The following is a 26,132-nucleotide window of genomic DNA, read 5'->3' as shown; positions in this document are numbered from 1 at the left end:
TGCTGCCTGACCTGCTGAGTTACTCCAGCATTTTGTGATACCTTCGACTTGTACCAACATCTGCAGTTACGTTCCTACATTTCAGATAATGGTGATAAGCACGGGCAATAATATATGGAGTGTATTCCTCTGACAAATATAAATGATAACTAAAATTAATTAAAATTAATTCCCTAAGGAAACTACCTGGGATCACTAAGTTCCTTTCATTACAGTATAATAGATTGGGCATCATCATCCTAACTGTGCAGTTCTGACACCAATTTTGGCAAAAAGCTCTACCATTCAGAATTCTTTACAATTAGCTGCAATCATAGGTTATACTTCTCAATACTGTTTTGAGTTGCAAGCCAAAAATTCCAGGCTCAGTCCTATTCTATGCCGAGTTCGCTGAAGCCTGCTAAAATTGAAGTTAAGGTACTACATGTATACTTAAATTGATCACAGAATAAAGGAGACAGAGGAACAAATCAATGAACCTGGCATTCAATCCAATTAAAGTCCAATGACATGAAGATAAATGCATGTTTAAAGATTAGGCACGGTCAAAATTAGGTTTGAACGATTTTTATCTCCCACAGAAATACATTGAATGCTTATTCCCAGAGATTGGGTATAAGATTAAGTCCCCAAGGTCTATAAATGTGTCGTAACTTTTAGAGATGAAAGAAAAGACTACCATCAAAAATTTAATCACTGATACCAACTGCCGACATAACTCCATGGTTTCATATTAATATTTAAAATCAATAAGATCTGATGATATTCAAATATGAAAAAATTAAAGCCAGCTGAATCTACGACATAAATCAACACTTATACCCAAATGCCACAGTATCTGAAGTAACAGAAAAAATATTGATCACAAATGCTTGCTTGGGATCTCATTAGGTTGCAAGTTAACTTCTGATTAATCAATATGAGAAGACTATAAAAGCAGCACAAACATAAATTCAAAGTAAATAATGGAGGAACAAGTCACTTGCATAGAAACATAGTAAAATCGGTGCAGGAGTAGGCCATTCCGCCCTTCGAGCCAGCACCGTCATTCAATATGATCATGGCTGATCATCTAAAATCAGTACCCTGTTCCTGCTTTCCCCCCCCCCCCCCCCCATACCCCTTTAGCCCTAAGAGCTAAACTAACTCTTTCTTGAAAACATCCAGTGAATTGGCCTCCACTGCCTTCTGTGGCAGAGAATTCCACAGATTCACAACTCTCTGGGTGAAGATATTTTTCCTCATCTCAGTCCTAAATGGCCTACCCCTTATTCTTAAACAGTGACCCGTGGTTCTGGACTCCCTCAACATCGGGAACATTTTTCCTGCATCTTGAAACCCCCCGCAACACCCTCCAAAGAAAACCATTTAAAGTTTAGCTGTATGATTGAATGTACCGACAAACTTGACTTTCCAGACACGGTGTGGGAGCAACAGGCTGTCGGGACTTAGGGAGCTCATCTTTGCACACATTTGCCCAAAAACAGACTTTGTGCCATCAGGACCTGCCAAACCTCCTTTACTTCTGGAACGCTTGACCTAAAGAGAAAGATAAAATTTAGGTATTGATGGAAGAAGCAGCTGAAGTGTGGATTGACATTGATTTAAAAGAAAAGACAATATAAGCCAACTGTCTAGATCCACTATCATCACTTACCTGCAGTATCTACAGATTTCAGCCTACCAAGAAATGTCTACTATATATCCATCACCTCTACTCTTACTAAACTCCATCAGCTCAATGTCGCATTTTACAAGAATGATCCCAGGAATGAGTGGGTTAACTTATGATGAGTGTTTGACGGCACTGGGCCTGTACTCGCTGAAGTTTAGAAGAATGAGGGGGTCCTCATTGAAACTTACAGAATAGTGAAAGGCTTGGATAGAGTGGATGTGGAGAGGATGTTTCCACCAGTGGGAGAGTCTAGGACTAGAGGTTACAGCCTCAGAATTAAAAGACATTCCTTTAGGAAGGAGATGAGGAGGAATTTCTTTAGTCAGAGGATGGTGAGTTTGTGGAATTCTTTGCCACAGAAGGCTGTGGAGGCCAAGACAATGGATATTTTTAAGGTAGAGATAGATTCTTGACTAGTACGGGTGTCAGGGGTTATGGAAAGAAGGCAGGAAAAAGGAGTTTGGAGGAAGAGATAGATCAACCATGATTGAATGGCGGAGTAGACTTGATTGGCCGAATGACCTAATTCTGCTCCTATCACATGACCTTCTTGAATCAAAGCCAAATCTCATTGTACCCAATTTCTCGGTATTGTATTCCCACCCCATGAAATGAACTTTTTGTCACATCGCAGCCTTCTAAAACAGTTCCAAAATAATCTGATCTTACTAATATTAAAATATTGGCAGTAATCTCTCTCAACCTACCTTTAGTTTAGATTCCTCAACTTCTTTAATCCTCACTCAGTGTTCACATTGTCGTCCAAACATTTAACACTATCCATGTCAAGAAAAGTTCTTAAACAGCACTCTCAAAAATAATAATTTTATGTACAAGGCTCCATTTAGTGATGTGAAGGCTCTATGTGAAGGTTGGTCTTGCCACATAAATATACTGTGGTAATATCGAGGTTTATACATTTATGTGGTGTAGAGATTGGATCGATAATCAGAATCTTTTTTTGTCCCCATGTGGAAACTGGGGAGTGTGGAACTAGATGGCACAGGTTTAATGCGAGGGCAGAAAATTTTCAAGATCTGTGGGAGAGGTTTTTCACAGAGGTGAATATGTGGAAAAGGCTGCCAGAGGAAATGGTGGAGACAAAGATACTACTGCAACATTTAAAAGGTGTTAAGACAGGAAAAATGTGCAGGGATACAGGCAAGTGGTTTTCGCATAGGTAGACTCCACAGTCGGCATGGACAAGATGAACTGAAAGAGCCAATTTCTGTGCTGTATGGTTTTATGATTCTATGAAATGTAATATCCCATACAACCTCGAATAGCTGCCAGAAAAGTCAAATCTCTAGTTTTGATGTTTCACTGGTTTTTGTACTGCTCAATTTTACCTGGATTCTGTTAAGTTCCACTACAGGCCCATGCTGACGATCCCGTACCATTGTTGCCTGAACCACCTTGCGGAAAGCAGCTTCCTGCAATAAAATGGGGAAGTTGTTAGAAAACTGCTGGAAAATCCATGATAACAGAAAACACTCACTGAAAAGAGAAACAGAGGTCATGTTGCAGGGCTGTAGAGAGCATCCTGTCCGGCAACATCACAGTCTGGTTTGGGAACAGCTCTGCCCAGGACAGGAAGGCCCTGCAGAGAGTAGTGCGTTCGGCAGAACGCGCCATGGGAAGTACACTCACCCCCCTGCAGGACCTATACATCAGGAGGTGCAGATCAAGAGCAAGCCAGATTATGAGGGACCCCTGCCACCCCAGCAATGGACTGTTCCAGCTGCTACGGTCAGGCAAACGCCTCCGCTGTCACGCTGTGAAAACGGAGAGGATGAGACGGAGTTTCTTCCCACAGGCCATCAGGACTGTTAACTATTATAACTCCAGGGACTAAATTTTATTTTCTGTATTAATTTTAATTTATATGCTGTAATTGTAATTTTCTTTTTGCACAATCCGCAGGCATTGCCACTTTCATTTCACTGCACATCGTGTATGTGACAAATAAACTTGACTTGACTTGACTTGGAAACACCTCTCAGTTTTAGAGGAGAGATTAAAAATTAGCATTTTAAGTTTCAGGGAATATAGTGGGAGGGATGGACAGTCAATGGGAACATCTGTGAGTGGGATTTGGTGGTCGATGCAGTGGCGCAGCGGTAGAGTTGCTGCCTTACAGTGCTAGAGACACGGGTTTGATTCTGACTATGGGTGCAGTCTGCATTGAGTTTGTACGTTCTGCCTGGGACCACGTTGGTTTTCTACGGGTGCTCCAGTTTCTTCCCACACTCCAAAGATGTACAGGTTTGTAGGTTAATTGGCTTCCGTAAATTGTCCCTAGTGTGTAGGATAGTGCTAGTGTACAAGATGATTACTGGTTAATGAGGACCCGGTGGGCCAAAGGAGCTGTTTCCACGCTGTATCTCTAAAGGAAAGTCTAACAATAACATAGAACAGCAAAGGAATAGGACCTTCAGCCCACAATTTGCGTGCCAAACATGATGTCAAGTTAAACTGAACTTCTAGGTACACGGGAACTGTATTCCTCTATTCCCTGCATATCCACATGCCTATCTTAAAGTCTCTTAAGTGCCATTTATCCGCCTCCACCACCAGCCCGGGATGCGCATTCCAGGCACCTACCACTGTGTAATAAAAACTTGCCCTGCACATCTCCTTTAAACTTTGCTCCTCTCACCTTAAAGCGATGCCCACTAGTCTCTGGCATTACCCCCCTGGGGAAAAGGGTGACAGAGAGAAACTAATTTAGCATGTCTGTGCGGAGTTTGTACGTTCTCCCCGTGACCTGCGTGGGTTTTCTCTGAGATCTTTGGTTTCCTCCCACACTCCAAAGACGTACAGGTTTGTAGGTTAATTGGCTGGGCAAATGTAAAAATTGTCCCTAGTGGGCGTAGGATAGTGTTAATGTGTGGGGATCACTGGGCGGCGTGGACCCGGTGGGCCGAAGGGCCTGTTTCTGCACTGTATCTCTAAAAAGCATGATGATAACAACAGGACTGACGAGCGGATCCCATTGACCTGTCAGTCCCTCTCAGTACTTTCCGAGCAACTTAAAACTAGCATCTGAAAAATGGCAAGAGAAAAACTGGAGGTCATATTAAAAATGAATGGCCCTCAGGGGAAATGGTCTGTTCCTATTCTGACAGAAAGCATGCTGTCGGAAAATTCCAACCCACCTCCAGCCTCACTGCTACTTAAAATTTACATTTTCCTCACTTCCAATTCTGATGAAAGGTCTTCCACCTCAAACATCAACTCTTTTTTCACAGATTCTGCCTGATTCGTCGTTTTCAGCATTTTCTTTTTTTTAAAATACATTTTAATAAACACGGTGTCTCACCTTGCCCTGTGATATCAATATCCCACGTAAAGTGTCTTGTCCAACTGATGGGCCTTGCCCAGTTTCATCGAGTCGGCCTTCCAAATCAAACATCGGAATACAGGGACAGAAGAGCTCGGAGATATGGTGCAGTAGTAACAGTCTATTCCGCAATGAGATTATTGGAATTTCCTGGAGGTAGTTGTATTCCATTGGAATCTTAAATATACAAGAAATATTAATAGATGTACATTCTTTACCTTTAAAAAGATGACAGTTTGCAACTTCTATAATCAGGTGGTACTTTCTATCCAAAACGCACCATCTGACCAAAATTTTGTTGGCAAACTTTGCTTTCACCGAGACATATGTGGGAGCTACAATAAAACATCTACTGCCCTCTCCCCAACCATTAGCATTTCCCAATGGCTCATCATCCGGTTCACCATCTGAAATCCTAATGGTTCTGGTGAAGTAATGGAATGGGGCAAATGGACAGATGCAGCGGCCCCAATTGATGCTTCTGAAAAGACACCACTGACCATCATGACCAGATGATGTCTGCTGCACACTGTCCACCCCAGGTTCCCTGTTTACTTGCCAGGATCCCAGTTTCCCCCATTGCCCTCCCAATTGCTGGGGCCTCAGATCCCACACTCCCTTATTCATTCATTGGGACTCTAGTGCCCATAATCCCCATTCACTCACATGGCCTCCAGCTCCTCTGTTCCCTGTCCATTCACTGGAGCTCCAATTCCAATGCTCCCCATCCACTCACTAGTACCCTGGTTCCCACGTTCTCTTACTACTCACTGGGGCTCCAGTTGCCACACTCCCTGTTCAATCATTGGGGCTCAGGTTCCTATGCTCCCCGACCATTCATTTGGGCTCCAGTTCTATGCTCCCCACCCACTCATCAGCACCCCGGTTCCCACGTTCTCCAGCTACTCATTGGGGCTCCAGTTCCCATCCTCTCGTTGAGACCCCAGTTCTCATGCTCCCTGTCCACTCACTAGGGCCCCTTTCCCATGTTCCCAAACACTCTTTCTCCCGGGGTAAATACACCCATCTCAATCCCTTCTTTGACTGGATAGTCCTGGCGGAGCTTGCAAACTCATGCATTGAGGAATGTCAGCCATTGAGCCTGTTAGTTCATGGAAAAAGGTCCTTAACTTTGGCATGCTCTGTAATTGCCCTGCCTTAACAAGGAAGCTTTGAATGAATCAGTAATACAGTGAACAAACCTGCGATGGAAGCTTGCCTGCATTGGCAGGCTTGCTTGTAGACCATGCCAGGGTGTGGGCTGAGCCACATGCAACACGATTTATCTTTTTGCCCTGTAGTGCAGCAACCAAGCGGGGCCGCTGGATGGCATTGGTTGTGCCATCTCCAAGCTGCCCTTCGTCATTATCTCCCCATGTGTAAACTTCTCCTTGTTTGGAAAGGAAAAAAAAATGTAATTCATGACACAAGGGTTGAATCTGAGCTTACATTATCATGGAATGCCCTTTCTAAATAAAAAGATATGAAATATATGTATAATATGTATAATGTATAAGCACCTCATATTTCGCTTGGGTACCTTACACCTCAGCAGTGTGAACATTGACTTCTCCAAATTTCAGGTAGCCCCTGCTTTCCCTCTCTATCCCCTCCCCTTTCTAGTTCTCCCACTAGTCTTCCTGTCTCTGACTCCATTGTATCTTTGTCCCGCCCCCTCCCCTGACATCAGTCTGAAGAAGGGTCTCGATCCGAAACATCACCCATTCCTTCTCTCCTGAGATGCTGCCTGACCTGCTGAGTTACTCCAGCATTTGTGTCTACCTTTGTATAATTTCACTGCTGACTGCAGATTAATCACTTGTGTAATTTTGTGTAACAAGTCTTCAAGGCGTGTATGAAGCCACACATCTGTACAAGCTTGGCTTCATATTACAAACACTACAAGTCTTACCATCCTCTGTACAGCACACACAGTGCAAAGATCCAGTTGCAATTGCTATCACCTTCTTCCCTTGTAAACCCTGGACTTGCCGAGGTCTCCTGACATGGTCATCAGAACCGTGACCCAACCTATGGTAGTCACCTTTACCCCTGTAAATTATAAAATACATTTGATTACGAATTTAGCAAAATGGTTAGGAAAATTAAAATATTTCCACTTCATTACAGATTTATAGCAACTGCAGTTTGTAGTTTTGAGGAGAAAACTTCCTTCATGAATTTGTCACAATAGATTTGATGCCATCTTGCAGCTTCAATAAGTTTTATGGACTTACCAACAATCTTGAAATAGACTAACTGTTCCTTGTACTTTCCTCCACCTTAATTTCCTGCTTGAATCTTTTAATTTTTTACCACTTTTCTCTCAATACAACTATTTCCTTCTAGATTTATTCACAAAATGCTGGAGTAACTCAGCAGGTCAGGCAGCATCTCGGGAGAGAAGGAATGGGTGACGTTTCGGGTCGAGACCCTTCTTCAGTCTGAAACGTCACCCATTCCTTCTCTCCCGAGATGCTGCCTGACCTGCTGAGTTACTCCAGCATTTTGTGAATAAATCGATTTGTACCAGCATCTGCAGTTATTTTCTTATACAATATATTTCCTTCTAGAGTCAGAGTCATAGAGTGATAGTGTGGAAACAGGCCTTTTGGGCTAACATGCCCAAACCGGCCAACATGTCCCAGCGATACTAGTCCCAACTGCCTGCGTTTGCTCCATCGTCCTCCAAACCTGTCCTTTGTACCCGTCTGTTTCTTAAACGTTGGGATAGTCCCAGCCTCACCTACCTCCTCTGGCAGCTTGTTCTATACACCCACCACCCTTTGTGTTAAAAAGTTACCCCTCCGATTCATATTAAATCTCTTTCCCTTCACCTTAAATGTATAAATACTTACTCTTCTCTCATGTTTTTTCTCCTCTTCCTCCCATTGTTTTAAACCCTCACATTTCTAAAACCATGCAAATGTGGTTCACCCCCTCAATACATCTTTATTCAGTGCCAAATTTCTCCCAATATCTAAGAATTTACATTTTTCCCTTTTAAAATCTTTTAAAATATTTTTTTTCCCTGGTCAAATTTTCTTTCCCCACAGATTTGTTTGCAGCATTTATTTAAATATTGATTTAAAATCCTGCTTTGAATTTGCCTTCCTTTGTACAATCTTATTTTTCCCCCTCGTCATCTTTGGTTCTGATACGATTTTAAATGAAAAATGATGCCTCATCGTTCCTATGTTTGCAATGTAACTAGTTCTTGAGAAATTTACACAAAAGTCTTAATTTCAAAGTTAGAAAACAATTATCGATTGTTCTTACGAAGGACCCCAAAATAGTTATGATCTGCAGGAACTAATGAATGCACTTCAACATGAGAAATACACACAATAAAAGATGGATATTTACCAAGTATAAACAGATCCAGACTTGGTCAAGGCCACAGAAAATTGTGATCCACATTCCACCTTAACTACCCCAAGTCCAGTTAGAGAATCAATCTAATGGGGAGAAAATGAGATATCAGCAGAAGCAACCACAAATTGTACTAATATTTCAGGTACATTGTCTCACTTATCTGCACATGAAATGTTGAATATAAAATACATCCATTACTTAAGTTAGTTAAGGAAACAGGTTTAGTCTACCCAAATACAAACATAGATGGCTGCATACATCGTCTGGGATCGATTAGGCAGAATAAATTCTAAACATTTATCAAGTCAGAAAGTTAAATGTCCAATAATATTTGGATTAAATCCTTAGCTATATATGCAGCACAAATGATACAAGGCAGTCCATGCAACCAACATTGAGGGGAGGATTAAGTATCACAAAGTTATGTTGCTTGAGTGTTTGCTGTGCACACTCAGCGACATTTATAGGTAGGAACAATTCTAAAGGATTCTGTACAAGCACTATGTGCAAGTTCATAATAAATGTCACATAGCTGATCAGCTATAAGGTGGCACAGCAAGTAGAACTACTGCCTCACAGCACCAGAGACCCAGGTTCGATCCTGACCTCAGATGCTGTCTGTACAGCACTTACTCGTTGTCAGAATGATTGTCTGGGTGCTTCAGGTACCTCCCACATCCCAAAGTCCTGCAGGATTGTGTGTTAATTGCACCTAGTGCGTAGGGCGTGGATGAGAAAGTGGGATAACACAGAACTAGAGTGAACAACTGTTTGGTGGTCAGAGTGGACTCTGTGGGCTGAAGGGCCAGTTTCCATGATGTATCTCTAAACTGAACTAATCTAATCAACTGACAGCCACCTTGATTTTGACAACTGTTCATTGTTCAAAGCTTTTCAAATACACAAATAAATGTTATATCAATTTGAGTGCGAGGTGAAATAGTTGAATTATACTCCCTTCAAACCCCACCTCCAAACATTTTGCATTCACTGTGATGCAGAACTGTTGCCCCCAAATCTTTCCCCTGCAATAAATAGGTGGCCCAGAATAAAACATCAACATTTATATATATGGCTGGGTGTTAGGCCACATAAGTGGAAATGAGGACAAGGAAAAAAAATCCCATGCTTCAGATTTACTTTTATATGCAGTATGGATAAACCGACTGTTTAAAAACACCTGGGTACCTTCATTGGAACTTTACAGCCATCACTACCTCCTCTTCCAAGTTTTCCGTAATCTCCATCTCCCCACGACCAGACAATGTCATCATCTGTCAGACACAGAGTCTGAGCATCTCCGCTTCCACATGCAACGTCTACTACCCTGTAACCCTGCAGTGCTTCCACCTGAGAAAGGAACACATTCAAATTTGTACAGATAATATCTGTTCCAGCATCTTCAGGGGAGGCAAAGATACAATAAAACGTGCGATTTTAAATAGTGCTCGGTACAATGATAAAAGATTTTTTCATGAATATAGGGACAGACCTCCCAACATTTGATTTTACAAATTCAGAATTTATGTCCATAATTCAGAATTTGACATCAAAATTCATAATATGGCGCACAATGCAACTTTTGGGCGGCACGGTAGCGCAGCGGTAGAGTTGCTGCTTTACAGCGAATGCAGCGCCGGAGACTCAGGTTCGATCCTGACTACGGGTGCTGCACTGTAAGGAGTTTGTACGTTCTCCCCGTGACCTGCGTGGGTTTTCTCCGAGATCTTCGGTTTCCTCCCACACTCCAAAGACGTACAGGTATGTAGGTTAATTGGCTGGGTAAATGTAAAAATTGTCCCTAGTGGGTGTAGGATAGTGTTAATGTACGGGGATCACTGGGCGGCACGGACTTGGAGGGCCGAAAAGGCCTGTTTCCAGCTGTATATATATGATATGATGATGATATTTTCAGCAAAAAAACGTATGCACGCCAAATGCGCTACATTCACGTGTGAAAAACTACTATTATTTCCAACAGTCTATAGTTCTTGGACTACATGTACAATGTCAGGCCTATCATGAGTACTATTCTACTATTATAGAAAGGTTATTGAACAGAAATAGTTTTTACAACAAAGAAAAAATTGTTTTGTTTTGTTTTTTTCTATTTTGCTTTTTCCTTACACATCCCAATTCTCTTGGTATTGAATAAAAGAACAATGATCATGAAATGTATGACTAAGTTACGAAGGGTTTCATTTAAAAAACTGCACATACCTAATTTAATTGAAGACATACTTGCTCCAGTGGTCTTCAACAGCAAATCATAACGGTCCATGTCCCCCCCAACCATACTCCCCCCACCCCTCCCCACCCCCACTCTCATCACCCCCACCACTCCTTTTCCCACCCCCCTCTCCCCACCCTCCACTCCACCCACCCCTCCCCCCTACTCCACTCCCCCCCTTTCCCCCCAAATCCACTCCCCCACCCCTACCCCCCCACTCCTCTCCCACTCCCACTCTCTTCCTCCACCCTCCCGACCCCCACTCCCTCTTCCCACTCCACTGCCCGTCTCCCCGGCACACCAACCCCCCCGCCATCCCCTCTCAACATTAACGGGCCTCACAATCCGCAGCAAGGCTAGGCCAGCAGCGGGGCGGGGCGCGGGCAGGGCCAGGGGCCGAGCGAGCGAGCGGCGAGGCATGTGTTTTGCGGAAAAATGTGAGGTAACATCAGAATAGAGGAAATGAAATAAGAAAGCGGAAACTTTCCGCCAAATTCGGAAGGGTTGGGAGGTCTGTAGGGAGGTAAGCAGAAGATTAAAAAGCAAGACACTGAGGGTGGTAATCTCCAGATTACTCCCAGTGCCACATGCTAACGAGGGTAGTAATAGGAAGATAGGACAGGTGAATGAATGGCTGGCACAGGATTTAGTGAGGGGGCAGGGATTCAGAATTTTAAACCATTGAGATCTCTTCTGGAGCAGAGATGACGTACAAGAGGAACTGGCTGCATCCTGAGCCGGAGGGGGAAATCAATATTCTTGCACGGAGATTCGTTAGTGCTAGTTCTGCAGGGTTTAAGCGAGAGATGCAGAGGGGTGGGAACCAGAGACGTAAGTCAGAAATTGGAAGGAGTGATGGGAAGGTGTGGGTCAGGACCAGCAAGTCACCAAAGGAAGGGCAGACAAGGAAATGTGAGGGAATATGGTAATGCTGATGGCCTGTAGTGTGTTTAATTTCAATGCAAGGAGTATTATGGAGAAAGTAGATGAACTTAAGAGCCTGGATCAGTGCTTGGGACGATGATGTGGTGATTATTGTGGAAATGTAGTTATTGGAGGAATATGATTGCAACTCAATGTTTTGATGTTTCTGACATGACCAAGAGGGAGGGAACAGAGGTAGAGGAGTTGCGCTACTAATCAGAGTAACTGTCATGGCAACACTCAGAGGACATACTGGAGAGTTCGTCCGCTGAGGTAATATAGGTGGAGTGGGATTGTATTCTCGGCCTCCCAATAGCCAGCGGGAGACAAGGAAAAATTATCAAAATATGGGAAAGCGATATGGTTGTCTTAGGGGACGACTTTAATTTCTTCAATATCGACAGGGACTTTCTCAGTGCCAACGACAGAGACAGGGCAGAACTTGTGAGGTGTATCCAAGAGGGTTTCTTGAAACACTATATAGTCCAACCAGAGAAGGGAACATACTGGACCTTGTGTTAAGAGATAGCCTGGCCAGGCGACTGGTGTTTCAATGGAAAAGCATTTTGGGGATAATGATCACAACTCCATAAGTTTTACGGTTATTTTGAATAGGGAGGCCAAAAGCAGTCAGCATCTTAACCCCTCAATTGTCACCTTTCACTCTTCTCAACACCAGCATTTGCTCATAGGTTAACCCACCCAGTCTAGGAGTGTTGAGTAAATCTTCTCTGAAATATCTCTGAAGTATTACATCCTTAAATAGCGGACCAATACTTTCTGCCGTATTCCAGTTATGGTTTCACAAGTGCCCCATGTGATTGATGCGCATCATCCAAACCTTTGTATTTAAGCCTCAAGCAATAAATTACAACATATTCTTAACCTAATTATCTGCTCTTGTTTTTGCAAATCAAGCACCTGGCCACCCAAATCATTCTGTGTCCTCTCATCATTTAGATAAAAATGTTTTTTTCTTATATTTCTCCAACCAAAATGGGCATTTTCACATTTTTCCACATGATACTACATTTGCCAGATCTTGATAATTCAATTATCTATATTGTTTTGTAGCTTCCTTATGTCACCTTTACAACTTCCTTTTTTTTAAAAACCTGTCTTTGAGGCATCTGCAAATCTAGAACCATATCACAGTGTCTTCATCAAAGTCACTTTTATAAACTATAGAAGCTTGTGGCCCCAGCATCACTCGTTATTCAATCATATTATATTTGCTGCTACCTTCGGGGCAAATAACAGGGGGGCCATCTTCATAGAAAATTCGACAAATAATTTTGCATTGCTGTCCAAGCGGACCAAGACTTCCTCCAAATGGTAACGGTCTACACAAGAATTCCCAAGGAGCGAACCAAAGATCTCATTGATAATTCTGCATTGAATACAGTTCATATTTGAGCCTGGGAACAAACTGTAATAATTCAGAATGTGATAGGTTTGACTTTCTAACAAATCTTTTTGATCAGTTCTGTATGACGATAAACTTCACCAAATTCAAGAGTTGATCAAAGTCAAACCTATCACATTGCTGGCATCTATAGCAATAATTTCCTTTAATGATTAACACTAACCGGGATTTAAGTTTCAATTGAGACCTCATCAGTAGGACTCACCAGCTTTGGTTTTAACTGATCTTCACTGTCCCCATGTCCCAGTCTTCCGTATCTGCCTTTGCCCCAGGTGTAAAGCTCTCCTGCGGCTGTCACGCAAGCACTATGTGCTCCCCCTGCAGCAACATCGATCACTTCTATGCCACGCAGTGATTCAATAACACGAGGGCGGTCACAAGGACTGAAAAAGACAGAAGAGCAAAAACAAAATAAAATTAATGTCCTCTCCACAGAAATCAGAATATTTGAACCAATTTTACATCTACCCAAAAAAAGAGAAAGCTCAAGATGTGGACTCAGCGGTCGAGTTGCTGCCTTACAGCGCCAGAGACCCGGGTTCCATCCTGACTACGGGTGCTGTCTGTAGAGTGTGTACGTTCCCCCTGTGACCTGTGCGGGGGTTTTTCCAGGAGCTCCAACTTCTTCCCACACTCCAAAGACGTACAGGTTTGTAGGTTAATTTGCTTCTACAAATTGTCTCTGGTGTGTAGGATAGAACCAGTGATAGCTGGGCCGAATGACCTGATTCCACGCTGTCTCTAGAAATTAAACGAATAAACTAAATAAAGTTTAGTTTATTCGTTTATTCGAGGAAGAGGAGAAACCAGCAATATGCAATAATAGAAAATTACTGTCTTACCTCCTATTGCTGTGTCCCAGCTTGCCATCCTCTGCCTCACCCCACGAGTAGACTTCTCCTTCAGATGATAATGCAAGGCAGTGCTTGCCCCCTGAATTCACTGCCACTTTCTTCACAAAGACATGTTGAATGGATTCCAACAAAGTGGGACTAGAGACTGACTCTGTTCCTCCAATCCCCAGTCTTCCTCCAGCTCCATATCCAGTTGCGTACAACTAACACGAGACAACGAAAAATAATTCATATACAATGAACACTTTCCTCCTGGGGCCAGAATGGTCACAATTGATGACTTAGCAAAGTGATTTCAGCAGTGTGAATTTAAAAAAATTTTTTAACTACTGGTCCAGATCAAATTTGGGAAATGAAATTGCATTATCTTTGAACATTTATATTAGGCACATCAAAAAACATATCAATAACGAAACGTATTCTTTAAAATGAGATAACATGCGCAGAAAATATTAAGAATGGTTTTTTAAAGACTCACCTTTCCATCTGCTGTTACGGCAAACAAGGTTTGCTCGCCACCAATAAGCTGCACAGGTCTCAAGGTTGCCAATGCTTCACATGGCGTTGGGATTTTAACTTTTGCCCCTTCAATTCCTCCCAGCTGACCTCTGTGGTTGTGACCCCAACCATAAATTGTTCCACTCCCACCAACGGAAAGGGTCCAATCATCAGACCGCCTGTTGAACAAAGATAATATTGAAGTATGAATGTATTTCCTAGAGCTTCCCTTATTTCTGCTTTTTTATCATATGGGTAAGAAAATTAATCTACAGGTTAAAAACAGGTTAAAATACAATGTGATCCTACACTTGTTATGAGGGCATGGGTCTGAAGATGATTGACCATATTGTGATTTCACAACTTATTATTTTCTAGGAATATTTTTTTTGAATAAAAATATTTTAATTTTTTTAATATAAAAAGAATATTTTTCTAAGAAATATAATTCTAATATATATTTAAGAAATGTAAGAATATATCATATTTATTTAAGCAATAAATATTCAAAAGTGTTACTTCAGGCCTCCGCTTTGGTAGACACTGAATACTGGAGCAAAAATTCTGTTTTTCATCCGGCATAAAGCACAGAAAAAAGTAGGAGAAAGCAGAGGAAGACACTGCAAGCTAAGCATGAGCATAATATTGATAGAGGTAAAACAGAAGCAATAAAAGCATTATCACAGGTCTAGTTGCCCAGCTTTTTTTAAAGATCATGACAAATAAATCAGATACTTATAATTAAGAAACTAGTCAAATGTTGTTACACTGTCACACGTTGCCGTGGAGAAGGCCATGAAAGGCAAGGAATTAAGAGAGCGATGTATTAGAACAGATTCATGACGTGAAACACCAACTGTCCATTTCCCTCCATTGACACTACCTGACACGCTGAGTTCCTCCAGTAGATAGACACAAAATGCTGGAGCATCTCAAATCCAGCAGATTTTTTTACTCCAAATTCCCTGCATCTGCAGTCTCTTTGTGTTACCACAATGTGGACTTAAGGCATATTGAAGTAATAAATCCCTGGGGCCTTACCAAGTATCCAAGAACATTGGGGGGAAGCTAGGAAAGAAATTGGAGACACCCTGGCACAGATATTTGCCACAGGTGAGATGTCAGAAGACTGGAGAGTGACTGAGGTCTGTGAAGCCAAGCCAAAGAATTACAGGCCACAAGCCAAACATCAATTGTAGCACAGTTGCCTTTATCAGTCAGAGCATTGAGTACAGGAGTTGGGACATCATGAGACCGCACTTGGAGTATTAGGCACTTTTCTGGTGACCCAGCTATAGGAAGGGTGTTATTAAGCTGGAAAGGATGCAGAAAAGATTCATGAGGATGTTACCGAGACTGGAGGGCCTGAGTTATTTGGAGGCGCTGGGACTTTTAAACGTCCCTGTGGATAGGAGGTAGAGGGGTAACCTAGTATAAAATTATGAGCGGCATAGAGGTGGATGGATATAGTATTTTTCTCAGTGTAGAGGAGTCTAAAATTAGAGGGCACAGACTTAAGGTAGGAGAGGAAATGTTTAAAAGGGACAGAGGGTGGTGATTAAATGGAATGATCTGCAGAGAAAGCTGAAGAGTACAATTACAATTAATGTTTAAAAGGCAATTGTACAGTGGCATGGACAGGTATTTAGATAAAAAAGCTTTAGAGGTCAAATGCAGGTAAATTGGACCAAATGAGAGAGACACCTTAGTTGGCATGGATAAATTGGGGCAAAGAACCCATTTCCAAACTCTATGACTCTGAAAGTACTATTTATTACACACAAGGAAGCATTGAAAACTATGGACTCCACACCTATTTATCCATTGGACAAGCTGTTCGTCTTGTTCTTTTCTGAATATATCATGGCTTTCATGAAGAACATTCATACATTCATTATCAATCATTAGTTCGCGGATTTTTTTTGCCACCTAGAACAGAACAAATGAAATGTAAGAATGCAAAACGTTTGAAGCCGCTTAAAATTTTGTAATTGGAGTACAGTGATTACACAATTCTTATTTACTGCAAAACAGTGGTTTGACTAATTAAAGAAAGGTCCACCACCGATTTACCGGCATCCTTGGTTCCAGAGCCTTGCCATATTATCCGTTTTGCCAGACCAACAGAAGCCATGTAACAATTATACAAGACACCTCTGACCCACTAATTATACCTCTCCCGTATCTCTGAAGCACTATGGGCAGCCTTCTTGACTAAATTAAAAGTTCAACGTTTTATAGACAATAGACAATAGGTGCAGGAGTAGGCCATTCGGCCCTTCGAGCCAGCACCACCATTCAATTTGATCATGGCTGATCATTCTCAATCAGTACCCCGTTCCTGCCTTCTCCCCATACCCCCTGACTCCGCTATCCTTAAGAGCTCTATCTAGCTCTCTCTTGAATGCATTCAGAGAATTGGCCTCCGCTGCCTTCTGAGGCAGTGAATTCCAGAGATTTACAACTCTCTGACTGAAAAAGTTTTTCCTCATCTCCATTCTAAATGGCCTACCCCTTATTCTTAAACTGTGGCCCCTGGTTCTGGACTTCCCCCAACATTGGGAACATGTTTCCTGCCTCTAACGTGTCCAACCCCTTAATAATCTTCAAATTTTCAATCAAAATTTCCAGCATTCCTTCCAAATTCTTTTTGTACAGTCAAATAATTTAGTATTTTTAACACCCCCGGAGTTATTCTATGTGTTGACATAGTTTACTGTATCAGTCAAGTCAAGTCAAGTCAATTTTATTTGTATAGCACATTTAAAAACAACCCACGTTGACCAACGTGCTGTACATCTGATTAGGTTCCAATGGAAAAAAAATGAAACATACAGTAGCACGCAAACAGTTCACAGCGCCTCCTCAATGAGCCTCAAACGCTAGGGAGTAGAAATAGGTTTTGAGCCTGGACTTAAAGGAGTCGATGGAGGGGGCAGTTCTGATGGGGAGAGGGATGCTGTTCAATGAACTTCAAGCTCCTCCTATTCACGTATAAAGCCCTAAATGGACACTCCCCCCCCCCCACATCAAAAATCTTCTAACCCCCCTCTCTAACTCCAGGTCCCTCAGGTCGGCCGACTTGGGGCTACTCACTATCCCGCGGTCTAGGCTTAAGCTCAGGGGTGACCGCGCTTTTGCGGTTGCAGCTCCTAGACTGTGGAACAGCATCCCTCTCCCCATCAGAACTGCCCCCTCCATCGACTCCTTTAAGTCCAGGCTCAAAACCTATTTCTACTCCCTAGCGTTTGAGGCTCATTGAGGAGGCGCTGTGAACTGTTTGCGTGCTACTGTATGTTTCATTTTTTTTCCATTGGAACCTAATCAGATGTACAGCACTTTGGTCAACGTGGGTTGTTTTTAAATGTGCTATACAAATAAAATTGACTTGACTTGACTTGACTGTATCGAACGCTGCGTTGAGGTCGAGAAGGAGCAGGATTGCACAGTCGCCGGTGTCGATGGCGAGAAGCAGGTCGTTGTGTACCTTGAACAAGGCAGACTCTGTGCTGTGGTGGGCTCTGAAATCTGACTTTACTGAATATTTACAACTCAGTCTCAACAAGTATAATTATGAGCACATCATAGAATTGAATTAAATTTGTAAATTTTGATTCATATTTACACAACACATTTATTAATTTTGAGGAAGCTTATATCATAAGCTCCAGCTTTGCAATCCTCCATATAATTATGTGCCATATAAATATAAATATATAATTATAGTTATCTGTGGAATTCTCTGCCTCAGAAGGCTGTGGAGGCCAATTCTCTGAATGCATTCAAGAGAGAGCTAGATAGAGCTCTTAAGGATAGCGGAGTCAGGGGGTATGGGGAGAAGGCAGGAACAGGGTACTGATTGAGAATGATCAGCCATGATCACATTGAATGGCGGTGCTGGCTCGAAGGGCCGAATGGCCTCCTCCTGCACCTATTGTCTATAATACCAAACACATATCATCCACAAAAAGAAATTAGTTAACGATCCCACTTTAATGGAATTGTTAAGACAACGTGTGTAATTTTCAGAAGAGCCATTCTGCGTAGATGAATTAGGACTTTTCAAATAGCTTGATCGATTATAAATCTGGTTCAGAAGAGAAAAATCATACCAATTTATTACCTCATCGGGAAACTGCCGTGGCAAAGGTGTTCGTTTATCCAGAGCCACAGCAACCCTCAAAGCTGTGCAGTATCTTCTAAACCATGCCCACTTGTGTGTCTCAGCACAGCAAGGCAAAGTGTCAAGCTCTAAATCGCATGCCAGAGCGACCAAAACCTGAAAACCATAAGAGACTCATTTAGAAAAGGTCGTTTCACAAACTTGTCAAGAATTGAACATCAGGTATAACACGATCCTTAAATTTAAACTCCCAGGTGTTCAATTACATCTACAGAACCAAAAATAATAATTACCTTGAAAAAGGGGCTGTGAAGGAGCTGCTTTCCTCCTCTAACAACTGGATCTTCGTACTCATACTGACGCTGTAAAGCTTCTGGAAGACCTTTGACCAATGCGGCTAAAGCTGTCCCTGTAAAACTCTAAAAAGAAATCTCAATAGTGAGCATACTTATGCCTGATGGTTCATTTGAAAGAGACACTAAATAAAGTGAGTATGTTAAATGCATTGTCATCGTACCAGAGTACGTGATTCTCCATCGCTGTCACCAAGTAGCCGATTGATGTTTATAGTCTGACCAAACTCCGTTGTTAAAAGCTTGCGCAATCTCTGCAAAGCCCACATCCTGTGACTGGCAGCTTTCAGTACAAAGCAAAAAGATTGTTAATACACTTGTCTTAATAATGCCTTCAAAGAGCAGTTACTGCACTTCTGTACATCCCATTTCTTCCACAAACCCACTCCCAGAACTATGATATTCTTCTTGTCCTTGCTTTCCACCCTCCCACAATTTTCACCACCTGCGAAATAATCCCATCAATAAACACATTTTACCTTGAAATGTGTTTCTCCCCCTTTTAGCATTCCCAGGAAAATATTGCCCAAGGATGATTTAATTTACCACAATATTCACATCTTATGCACAATTGGGAGCCACAGCATCTGCCCTTTTACCTCCTTCCTTCCCATAGTCCTGGATCCCACTTTTTCAGTCATTTATTTGCATGTCTATCAATTTTAGAAAATATATTCACTGTTCAAGATATGGTTTTCTCCACAGTGGGAAGACTACGTACGAGCACAAGGCACCTCTAGTGTGAACCTTATTCACAAAATGCTGGAGTAACTCAGCAGGTCAGGCAGCATCTCAGGAGAGAAGGAATGGGTGACGTTTCGGGTCCCTGCTCTCCACGTCACCGACCATTTTAGCTTCCATCTCACTCCTACTCCAATTTATTTGTCATTGACTTCCTTCACTGCTCCAACAAAGATGAATGGAAGTTTAAGGAATTGTACCTCATCTTCCATTTGAACATATTACAACCTTCTAGCTCTGATAACGAGTTCAGCAAATTCAAATAATCAGCATTTCCTTTCAAGATTTCCAGCATTCCTTCCAATTATTTTTAGTAACGTCAGCAGTGGCTGCCTCGCCAACAGTCTGTCTGTCCTTTCTTCTTTTTGTTATTTTTAGTAAGTGTTAAAAAGTATGTTTTTTGGTGTTCCTTGGTTTGTTTTATGTGGGGGGTGGGGTTGGGGAAACTTTTTTTTCCCAATCCCTTACTTGGACGGAGATGCGATTTTTTTCCCATATCGTATCTCCGTCCCCAATGCAGCCTAAAAACGTGGAGTTGGGGGCCTTTGCTGGAGACCCACCCAGCGCTCCAAGCCGCAGAAGTCTGCGGGACTTTAACATCGCGGAGTTTGCAATCCCTTTGCCGGGGATCGACGATCCAACCGCGGGGCCTGTGGACTTTAACATCGTGAAGTCCGCGGTCTCTGGTAAGAAGAGGCCGACTTGGGAGCTCCATGCCGCGGAGAGTGTTTCAACCGCCCCGACGCGGGAGTTTCCATCACACCGATGGGGGCTTCGATCGTCGGCTGCGGGGGCTTTGATCGCCCCGATTGCGGGTGGTGTGACTGCCCCGGCCGCGGGAAAACAAGAGGAAGAAGAGTGAACTTTATTGCCTTCCATCACAGTGAGGCATGTGGAATCCACTGTGATGGATGTTTATGTTAACCTTTGTGGCTGTGTGTCTTGTTGCTTTTCACTTAGAACGGCTGTATGCTAACTCAAATTTCACTGTACCTTAATTGGTACATGTGACAATAAACTGACCTTGAAACATTGAATCATTATTCTGTATTATTAACATCACTGGGTTTGTGTTAAAGTCACATCGCTTTTATCATTTAATCTTTCACCCTATTACAGATGTTCCCTTTCTCCCACTCTCTCCTCCACATCTCTACATCTTAAAAATGTTTTTCCCCCCATGTTCTAGTGTAAGATATTTGGTCTAACCATTTCATCCTCACAAATGCTGTCTGATTTGCTGAGTATTTCCAACATTTCTGTTTTTTGTTACTTCATGCTCTAATACTTACCAAGAGCACTCAGCTGGGCACACGCAGCCAAAGAGGCAGCTAAACGTGGTACAATGCTTCTGTTTGATGCAAAGCTTAATCGGAAATCCAACAAGCATGTAACTAAATCCATTGATGGGCAAGACAAAATACAACGATCTGACAGAAGATCTTTAGGACCTGGTTTAAATGTTAAAACATTAATGGTATGATTACAACAAACAGAAATAATACTTGAAAGAAGTTTATTCTCAAGACATCAGCCAGTACTAGAAAGTTACCAAAAATCAATGGTTACATAATTAAACTAATCAATATTATTAACGTTGTACCACGAGATTCAACAAGAGGCAAATCAGGTTTATTTATGTGGCTCCTTGGACAGAACTTCCCGCTCTCAAATTTAAAGTCAGTATCCATTAATTTCCACTTGGGATGCAAAAGAAAGATTCAAAAGAAAATAAGAACCTTGATCTAATCACAGGATTATTTTCAAAGTCTGCTCTGATCTTTCTTCCAGTGTTTGAATGAAAGATAACCAAAGGAAAAAAATGCAGATTGTGTATGGCTTAAGGACAAGTTTGAAACATCAAGACAGACACCAAAAGCTGGAGTAACTCAGCGGGACAGGCGGCATCTCAAGAGAGAAGGAACGGATGACGTTTCGGGTTGAGACCCTTCTTCAGACCAGACATCTCAACCCGAAACATCATCCATTCCTTCTCTCCAAAGATGCTGCCTGTTCCGCTGAGTTGCTCCAGCTTTCTGTGTCTATCTTTGGTTTAAACCAGCATCTGCAGTTCCTTCGTACACAAGAAACATCAAGTGCAGTTATAGAAATGTTAGATGCCAAACCAATTTAAAGACATGCATTACTGAACATTAGCAGGTAATCTGTCATTAACAGAACCCACAGTAATTAGTAAAAGCTCTTAAAAATACAAAACAATATAAAGATTTTCAACCACAAAAGGCAAAGCAGACATCTTTAGTTTAGTTTAGAGATACAGCGCGGAAACAGGCCCTTCGGCCCACTGAGTCCGCGCCGACCAGCGATCCACATATACTAACACTATCCAACACACGAGGGACAATTTACATTTTACTGGCCAATTAACCTTCAAACTTGTACGTCTTTGGGGTGTGGGAGAAAACTGGAGGAAAACCCACACATTCGGGGGAGGACATACAAACTGCTCACAGACAGCACCCGTAGTCAGGATCTAACCCGGGTCTCTGGAGCTGTAAGGCAGCAACTCTACCACTGTGCCACCACGCCACCCAAGTATTCTTGACACCGCCCAACAACCCCAGAGTATTTTTTTAATTAAAGTATGGAAGAAAAATAAAACATTGGTCCAACAAAAACATTCGCTATAAGATATGAGCATTGGGATCTTTCAAGGTACATCACTGCTTTCAGCTCCTGTATACGTGTTCCAGTGTCATGGAATAAAATAACATGGCAGGTCTTGCTGCCAGGGTGCCTGTTTGCCTAATCTGTGCACTTAATTATACAAAGATACACAAATACAAGTTACCTGCAGCAGGCATAATGGGATACACTGTAAATCGCCACCCCCAGCCATTCACAGAACCATCACTGGTGAACTTCCACTTCAGCTCATCTCCAGGAATTCTCAGTTCACTGGACCAGTCTGACCATTCTCGACCTGTATCAGCCAACATATCACTGCATAACTAAAATGCATAACCTGTTACATCACAATACCTAGTAACTTGGTGTGGGCCATGAGATTCATTGCCCTGCACAAAACAATTATGCACAAAAGGTTGTGCAGCCAGTGGCTCACCGTTTCGCTCCGCGCTGAAGTAACAGTGATTAGCAAGGGTGTCACATGTTATGGGGAGAAAGCAGGAGAATGGGGTTGAGAGGGAAAGATAGATCAGTCATCATTGAATGGCTGAGTAGACTTGATGGGCCGAATGGCCTAATTCTTCTCCTAGAACTTATGAACGCAAGAACTTATGAACAACATAACTCTTTAACCAGATGTTTATTTTCTCCTTTGTTTATAAAATGACCAAGGTTTAAATCTACATATAGCCAAATAGCATAATTTAATTTAATTTTAATCATTTTAAAATCCTAAAATTCTAAGGAATGGTCTCAATGTACACCAAGTTAAGAAATAATAATTTTTTCATGGACTGGTGATTTCATTAAATGCCCTATTATTGATCGGTTGTTCAAAATCTGTTTAATAGGTTATATGTTTCCCTTTAAGCGTTTGCTTTAGGAACCTCATTCCTTGGTTAATTCATCAATCTTTCATATTTTCATATTTCAGATACAGCGCGGAAACAGGCCTTTTCGGCCCACCAAGTCCGCACCGCCCAGTGATCCCAGCACACTAACACTATCCTACGCACACTAGGGACAATTTTTTACATTTACCCAGTCAATTAACCTACATACCTGTACGTCTTTGGAGTGTGGGAGGAAACCGAAGATCTCGGAGGAAACCCACGCAGGTCACGGGGAGAACGTACAAACTCCTTACAGTACAGCACCCGTAGTCAGGATCGAACCTGAGTCTCCGGCGCTGCATTCGCTGTAAAGCAGCAACTCTACCGCTGCGCTACCGTGCCGCCGTTACCGAAACGCTACCGTTTCCTCCACAGTAACTTACTTGAGGTTGCTTCAGCATGTACATGATCTGAAATCTCCCAATGATATTTTAACACTACCGTCAAAGTTCAGAAACAGCACAAATATATGCCCAATAGTTGAAGCCCTAAAAAACCCTTTAGATTAACTGGAAAAGAAAAAACGATTTTTGTGAATCCAATCAATTTAATATTCCAGATTTAAAAATTAAGGCATATTATCACTCGAGACATGCACGTGAAGACAAGTTGTAAAAAAGTTCATACCTGATCTAACAGAGACAATTCTGTTGGCACCGTCCATTATGGTCAGTGGGTCATGGCGACGCTCTGTGGAACACTGTCGGTCAAATTCCACTCTGAGGCCTTCGGCGCCTGAATAACAACCAAAACAAACCAAAATGAAAGTTATCTGCTTGTAAATCTACACTTCCTTTTCACATGTCACTTTTTACCCCGTACCAAACCTGGAAAGGCGCCACAGGGCATGAGCAGCTGAGCACCCAGAATCAGCATGTTCTACCCCAACACGGTTACATAAAGGTAGGTACCTGGTATTTTGACTGTGCCAGTTGAAGATGTGTCATCAGTGTACGGGTGACTACTTTCCACTATCACAGGCTGAGGAGAATGGCGGCCACTTTGAGAATCCGATGCCACATCTTCCAATTCAGTCACACACAGCTCCAACAGCATGTCAGCGACCTGTGCACAGAAACGCAATTCATAAGTTCTATGAGCAGAATTGGGCCATTCGGCCCAACAAGTCCACTCTGCTATTTAATCATGCATGATCTGTCTTACCCCCTCAACCCCATTCCACTCCCTTCCCCCCATAACGCCTGACACCCTTACAAACCAAGAATCTGTCAATCTCCGCTTTGAAAGTATCCATTGACTTGGCCTCCTCAGCCGCCTGTGGCAATTGATTCGCCACCCTCTGACTAAAATAAAATTCTAGTTTTAAATCAAATAATAAATACATTATAGTAGCTCATAGCATTTGGGATAAGCAATTAAAAAAATACCATTTGACGAGCAAAGAAATCAAAAGAAAACATTAAATTAAGCACCTTATAAAAAAGTTTGAACAATCATAAGATAGAGTTTCTCGCGTTTCATGAAATGCTTATATTTACCTGTGGATAGGCAGTGCCCATTGCTGAAAGCACAGCAGACAAGACATCTTTGCCTTTCTCACCAGCACGGCTCGACACAGCCAACTTCAACAAATCAACCATCACTCGAGTGTCATCTGATACAAGGAGACTTGTGAATTCATCCAAGTGCTGTGGTTCAGGTCCTGATGATTTGGTCTGGTTTTCCGAATCCTTTTAAAGGAAAATGTTCCATTTATAGTCAAAAGGTTGAATCAAATCAACAGGATGCATCTTTAAAATGTGAAATAGACTAGCGTTTAAAACATGTACTGTATACATATTTTGCCAGAAAAATTTATGATCTCCCTTTACCATGAGATTAGTACAAGACACCAGACACATCAGTCTGAAGGGTCTCGACCCGAAACGTCACCCATTCCTTCGCTCCAGAGATGCTGCCTGACCCGCTGAATTACTACAGCATTTTGTCATACCTTCGATTTGCACCAGCAATAGACAATAGGTGCAGGAGTAGTCCATTCGGCCCTTTGAGCCAGCACCACCATTCAATGTGATCATGGCTGATCATTCTCAATCAGTATCCCGTTCCTGCCTTCTCCCCATACCCCCTGACTCCGCTATCCTTAAGAGCTCTATCTAGCTCTCTCTTGAATGCATTCAGAGAATTGGCCTCCACTGCCTTCTGAGACAGAGAATTCCACAGATTTACAACTCTCTGACTGAAAAAGTTTTTCCTCATCTCCGTTCTAAATGGCCTACCCCTTATTCTTAAACTGTGGCCCCTGGTTCTGGACACCCCCAACATTGGGAACATGTTTCCTGCCTCTAACGTGTCTAACCCCTTAATAATCTTATATGTTTCAATAAGATCCCCTCTCATCCTTCTAAATTCCAGTGTATACAAGCCTAGTTGCTCCAGTCTTTCAACATATGACAGTCCCGCCATTCCGGGAATTAACCTAGTAAACCTACGCTGCATGCCCTCAATAGCAAGAATATCCTTCCTCAAATTTGGAGACCAAAACTGCACACAGTACTCCAGGTGCGGTCTCACTAGGGCCCTGTACAACTGCAGAAGGACCTCTTTGCTCCTGTACTCAACTTCCCTTGTTATGAAGGCCAACATTCCATTGGCTTTCTTCACTGCCTGCTGTACCTGCATGCTTCCTTTCAGTGACTGATGCACTAGGACACCCAGATCTCGTTGTACGTCCCCTTTTTCTATCTTGACACCATTCAGATAATAATCTGCCTTCCTATTCTTACCACCAAAGTGGATAACCTCACACTTATCCACATTAAACTGCATCTGCCATGCATCCGCCCACTCACACCACCTGTCCAAGTCACCCTGCAACCTCATAGCATCTTCCTCAGTTCACACTACCACCCATCTGCAGTTATTTTCCTACCAGACACCCAGATGCACATTGGACAAAACCCAGCATTGTGCCTTTTTGCCTAGCTACGCGTGGCCTAAGATACAGGAATAAGCTGTTGCAGACATTATGCCCTGGAGAAAAATGTCAAGACAACCATTTCTTATTAAAGGAGACATTAAAATCTA

General features: G+C 42.3%; 1 protein-coding gene across 6 annotated transcripts in view; it reads right to left on the bottom strand.

Annotated features, from left to right (window-relative positions):
• herc2 (HECT and RLD domain containing E3 ubiquitin protein ligase 2) overlaps positions 1-26,132 on the bottom strand; it is a 167,091-nt gene that overhangs the window by 13,408 nt on the left and 127,551 nt on the right. For 4 of the 6 annotated variants that reach the window (XM_078402096.1, XM_078402097.1, XM_078402098.1 and 1 more), the window contains exons 69-87: positions 24,584-24,775; positions 23,996-24,149; positions 23,712-23,819; positions 22,355-22,486; positions 20,835-20,993; positions 18,966-19,084; positions 18,742-18,867; positions 18,449-18,604; positions 16,139-16,254; positions 14,306-14,504; positions 13,816-14,030; positions 13,179-13,356; positions 9,582-9,743; positions 8,385-8,476; positions 6,931-7,070; positions 6,221-6,408; positions 4,998-5,195; positions 3,025-3,108; positions 1,398-1,539 (exon numbers count right to left, since the gene is read on the bottom strand). In XM_078402096.1, coding sequence (XP_078258222.1) covers positions 1,398-1,539; positions 3,025-3,108; positions 4,998-5,195; positions 6,221-6,408; positions 6,931-7,070; positions 8,385-8,476; positions 9,582-9,743; positions 13,179-13,356; positions 13,816-14,030; positions 14,306-14,504; positions 16,139-16,254; positions 18,449-18,604; positions 18,742-18,867; positions 18,966-19,084; positions 20,835-20,993; positions 22,355-22,486; positions 23,712-23,819; positions 23,996-24,149; positions 24,584-24,775 — 2,860 coding nt within the window. The remainder of the gene's footprint in view (positions 1-1,397; positions 1,540-3,024; positions 3,109-4,997; positions 5,196-6,220; positions 6,409-6,930; positions 7,071-8,384; positions 8,477-9,581; positions 9,744-13,178; positions 13,357-13,815; positions 14,031-14,305; positions 14,505-16,138; positions 16,255-18,448; positions 18,605-18,741; positions 18,868-18,965; positions 19,085-20,834; positions 20,994-22,354; positions 22,487-23,711; positions 23,820-23,995; positions 24,150-24,583; positions 24,776-26,132) is intronic. The other 2 variants (XM_078402100.1, XM_078402102.1) reach the window with 1 other exon arrangement.

The sequence above is a fragment of the Rhinoraja longicauda genome, chromosome 7, assembly GCF_053455715.1.
Source record: "Rhinoraja longicauda isolate Sanriku21f chromosome 7, sRhiLon1.1, whole genome shotgun sequence".
In the NCBI taxonomy this organism is placed as follows: domain Eukaryota; kingdom Metazoa; phylum Chordata; class Chondrichthyes; order Rajiformes; family Arhynchobatidae; genus Rhinoraja; species Rhinoraja longicauda.
Note: the sequence above shows the minus strand (reverse complement) of the source record. Positions and strands in the feature narration are given on the sequence as shown.